The sequence below is a fragment of the Cupressus sempervirens genome, chromosome 9 (genome assembly GCF_028749045.1).
Source record: "Cupressus sempervirens isolate cs-2001-9-10 chromosome 9, ASM2874904v1, whole genome shotgun sequence".
Taxonomy (NCBI): Eukaryota; Viridiplantae; Streptophyta; class Pinopsida; order Cupressales; family Cupressaceae; genus Cupressus; species Cupressus sempervirens.
In genome coordinates, this window is record NC_143126.1 from 570,289,870 (window position 1) to 570,294,221 (window position 4,352).

The 4,352-nt window shown below is 30.1% G+C and overlaps 1 protein-coding gene across 1 annotated transcript; it reads left to right on the forward strand.

Moving 5' to 3' along the window:
• Nucleotides 1–208: 208 nt before the first annotated feature.
• LOC149539944 (uncharacterized) lies at nucleotides 209–2,615 on the forward strand. Its single transcript, XM_089802634.1, has 6 exons — nucleotides 209–535; nucleotides 703–792; nucleotides 1,028–1,128; nucleotides 1,387–1,433; nucleotides 1,526–1,602; nucleotides 2,007–2,615. The coding sequence occupies exons 1-6, from the start codon at nucleotides 209–211 to the stop codon at nucleotides 2,328–2,330; spliced, it is 966 nt and encodes a 321-aa protein (XP_089658760.1). The 3' UTR covers nucleotides 2,331–2,615.
• Nucleotides 2,616–4,352: the final 1,737 nt, after the last annotated feature.

Here is a 4,352-nt window from a genome sequence, read left to right on the forward strand (position 1 = left end):
CCGGAACCATTAGTTTTATTCATTTGGTTTCATTTTCATATAGCTTGTTTGGGTGTTGAGGATTCTAGTGCACAGAAAGAAGCCAGAAACGTTAGTGTTTTTTTTAATGATTGAGTTTTGGTATTGATATTGTTAGTGTATGGAAAGAAGCCTAAACCATTATACTTTTTTGATAATTTAGTTCCCGTTTGATGTAACTTGTTTGGGTATGGAGATTGCTAGTGTATGGAAAGAGGCCAGAAACATTAGTTTTATTCTGGTGATGATTGGGTTTCAGTTTAATGTAACTTGTTTGGGTGTTGATAATGTTCGTGTATGCAAAGTGGCCAAAACCATTGGGTTTGTTCCTTTGATGATTGGAAAGAGGCCAAAACGATTAGTTCTATTCTTTTGGTTTCAGTTTCATACAACTTGTTTGGGTATTGAGAATTCGAAAGCCAGAAATGTTAGGTTTATTCGTATTGATAATGCTAGTGTATGGAAAGAGGCCAGAATCATTAGTTTTATTCTTTTGATGATTGGGATTCAGTTTGATGTAATTTATTTAAATATGAACACTGTTAGTTTTTTAAAATTTGAAGATTGATGTAACTTGTTTGAATATGAACAATGTTAGTTTTATAAAATTTGAGGATGGTGAGGTGGTTGGGAAGAAAAATGCTATGATATGACATCCATCGTTTTTAAAACTAGTCCTTGCAGGAATTGGTGAAAAAAGATCTCAAGTTTCTTCTGCAGAAGGAGCTCCGAAACAGTGATGTGGGTTCTCTTGGAAGAATTGTGCTTCCAAAAGTGAGTGTATTTTGTATTTAAATTTTGTTTAAACTATTTCCCTTCTATTGAATTTGTAATTCTTGGCTGATTTCTGTTACTTTGACTGACACAAAGATACAGTATGTGGATTCTCATGAATTTTTACTATAATGGATGAAGACATCTGGTTTGTATTTTGGTTTGAGAGGAACTAAGAAATATAAAAGGCCTCTATAAACACTGCGATATTTTTCTAAATGGGAAAAATTTACAGAAAGAGGCTGAAGCCCATCTTCCCACCCTTACTGCTCGAGAAGGAATCATATTATCAATGGAGGAGATTGATGGCCCAAGAAGATGGAACTTCAAATACAGGTCTTTGTCAAAAATCCATTTTGATAGTAAAAACTTTAATCTCTATAAAAACCCATTTTGAATGTAGAAACCTAATTTTGATTGAAAACCTATTTTGATAGAAGAAACCTAATTTTGATTGAAACCTGTTTCGATAGTAGAAACCCAAATTTTATCAAAAGCCCATTTGAATATTGTATTATATTAATGAATCAAGGCAGTGCTAGTTTTTGAATGTTGTATTATATCATGAATTAAGGCAGTGCTAATTGTTTGTAGGTTTTGGCCGAACAACAAAAGTAGAATGTATATCTTAGAGAAGACAGGTTTGTGTATTTATAATGCTTCTTTCCCTTTCTTTTTGTGTTCTCCTTTATTAATGTCACTGAAGCATAGATAAAATGTAATATTTTTGCAGGAGAGTTCGTCAAAACACATGACCTTACCCGTGGAGACTTTATAATGCTGTACAAAGATGCTGCGAGGGGAAAATATGTAAGTAATTTTAGAGTTTATTGTACTCTACAATTTTTTATTTTGATTTTATTGTATTGGATTTTTTTGAGGTATCATATCACAATCTGTTATTCTTCTTATTCTAATTCTGTTTAAGATCATATTCTATGAAGTTTGGAGTATCAACTTTAGGATCAGATTTCAGATTTCTCACTTCTTAAATTCTAAATTGTATTTTGGATCATATTCGATGATGCATCAATTGAAAGAAAACAATATCAAACATGAAATGCTTAAAAAGACAAAATCCAAAACTAATAATAAACAGTATAACAAAAACTTGATATCATCAATTACTATACAATATGTTCGTCTATTATTAACAAAAATGTACATTGAGATTCATGGTGAGAATGATGTGGAATGTTTTTTTTGTTTAATAGGTAATAAGAGGAAAGAAAGCTGGAATAAGTGAGGAAAGTTCAGACAATTCTGGTGAAAGAAACATAGTTTGCTTATCCTCAAATGCAATAGAAGATGGTAATGTGAAGTCTGTGAATGATAATGGCAATGAGGCAAACAGCAATATTAACAATGTATCAGTGGAAGGTGCATATATGGGTCCTGCCGTGGAGGAGGATATATTTTCTATTTCTGAGGAGTTTTCAATAGATTTTGCTTCTGGCATACCCAATTGGCCTAAACTGGAATCCGTTCCCAGTATTGGCTCTGATGAAATGTCCATTGAAGACTTCTGGAATAATTAGGAGTCCCTAATGCAAAAGATTCAGATAAATTCGATGGATTTTTTTGTGTGGGTGTCGAATGCCATCATTTTGCAGAAATCAAGATTGGTATTGTATTCTAGAGGACAGTTTTAGAGGAGATAATTCCTCATCCTTGTCAATTTTGGAAAAAATAAGCTTTTTCCCTTAATTATATCCTATGTCGGCGGCTACTAATATTTTGGTTGAATTACCCTTTCAAACTATTTTAGAGCTCAGATTACTTTTTTGGTCAGCGCGGGTTAGAAACTCAATCTGCTGACACTGCTGTACTTTTGCTTATTGTTCATATATTACGAATATAACTAATCCTATCTAATTGTGAAAAGATTTCAGATTTCTCTGTCTCAACATTAACTTTTTGTAATGGTTTTCTATTTGACATATTACCGTGTAATATCTTCCTTTGAATTTGTGACTAAGTTCTATTATAATCTGTGGAAAAATTTATACATAATTTCTTTTTTCATTTTGACCAACTCATTTGTAAATTGTTTCCATCAGAACCTAAGCTGACGGGAAACATCAATTCCCCCAACTAAAACGTAATCTATATACGAAACGTACGTAATCTATATACGCCATCTTTTTTAGATAGTTGTCTTTAAAGCACTTTACTTGGTTGGATAACCACTTGCAACAGGATCAGCCATCTAACATCAAAATAAACAGTCAGTCTTCAACAAACTTAGATTATTTATATTTGAATAAATAAATTTTAATATATTAAAAAATAAATCTAATAATTAGAAGTTAACTTAATTTGGAGGATTGTTTTAGTAGACCATTTAATTGAAAATCAATTTAGTAAAAAAATGTTATATTTTTTCTTTGTAGCAAAAAGATTTAATAGGGGTTATAAAGTCCAGCCTTTTAATATGTGAGATGGAGGAACCATCACATTTTGAAAATAATAATAATGTATATTGTATAATTGATACTAGATAATCTCAAATATGGATTGCAACTATAAGACAAGACTAAAAATGAGTCTAAATTTTTGTATATTAAATAAAATATATTTAGTACCAAATCATACTGATAAAATTAACATTAAAACTTTTTAATAAAGTAGAATGAAATCTATCATATACATTTTATATTATTGGAATGAACAAGTAGAAAATTATATATTAATTAATTAATTAATTAGTATGTAATCTTCCATTTAGCATACAAAACTAATTAACATTATAACTTTCTAAAAAAGTCCAATGATATCTATCACACATATTCTTGATTTTGGGAATGAGTAGTAAGAAATCTACATTCATAGTTTTTTTAAATCGATAATAGGCTTAAGCCATGGTTAATTATTATTATTATTAATAAAGTACAAAGTAATCTTACTAGTGTAAACATACCTAAAAATTATTTATTTCCTACTCTATGTCAAGTACCCTAGGAAACTATCAAACCATGAACTTGAAGAATTACCAAAGCCATGAACCATACCAAAGTTATTTATTATTTTCTAATACTTTCAAGAACATGCTCTTAAATCCCCTCATCATCCAATTATATAATCTATCACATGTAGCTCATGAATTGGGTGCTTATTTTAGAATATTCAAACCCATTCAAATAATCCCTGTGATATAGTAAGGTCTATGATAATTTGGGTTGGAAGATTATATTAAGATAAATATTTTTTTAAGTTTTTTAATTCTATATGAATAAAATCATTGGTCAAAGGTTAAATTATTTTTCCTAACATTCTCTTAGATTTTGACAAAGATCTAAAGTAAAATACAAAACTATAACCTAAAACATTAGGGTTTATGAGAACCATAGACTCACTATATCGCTCAAGCTTATTTGTAATCCTAGCATTGTAATTGCATCTACAACATTCACCATCTAGAATCAAAATTCTTCAACTTACCCTCCTACCCTCTAACATGCACATGCATAAAATGGTTCTAAACAATTATTTTCTTTATGGCCAGTATGAAAGGTTGTCTTCATCAAACATATGAAGTACATGAAAATGAGTGACCAAAA

Coding starts and splice junctions, on each gene's coding strand:
- LOC149539944 (XM_089802634.1), top strand. CDS start 209: ATGGAGATTGCTAGTGTATGGAAAGAGGCCAGAAACATTAGTTTTATT. Junction 536..702: donor TGATTGGGATTCAGTTTGAT/GTAATTTATTTA, acceptor TAGTCCTTGCAG/GAATTGGTGAAAAAAGATCT. Junction 1,603..2,006: donor ATGCTGCGAGGGGAAAATAT/GTAAGTAATTTT, acceptor TTTGTTTAATAG/GTAATAAGAGGAAAGAAAGC.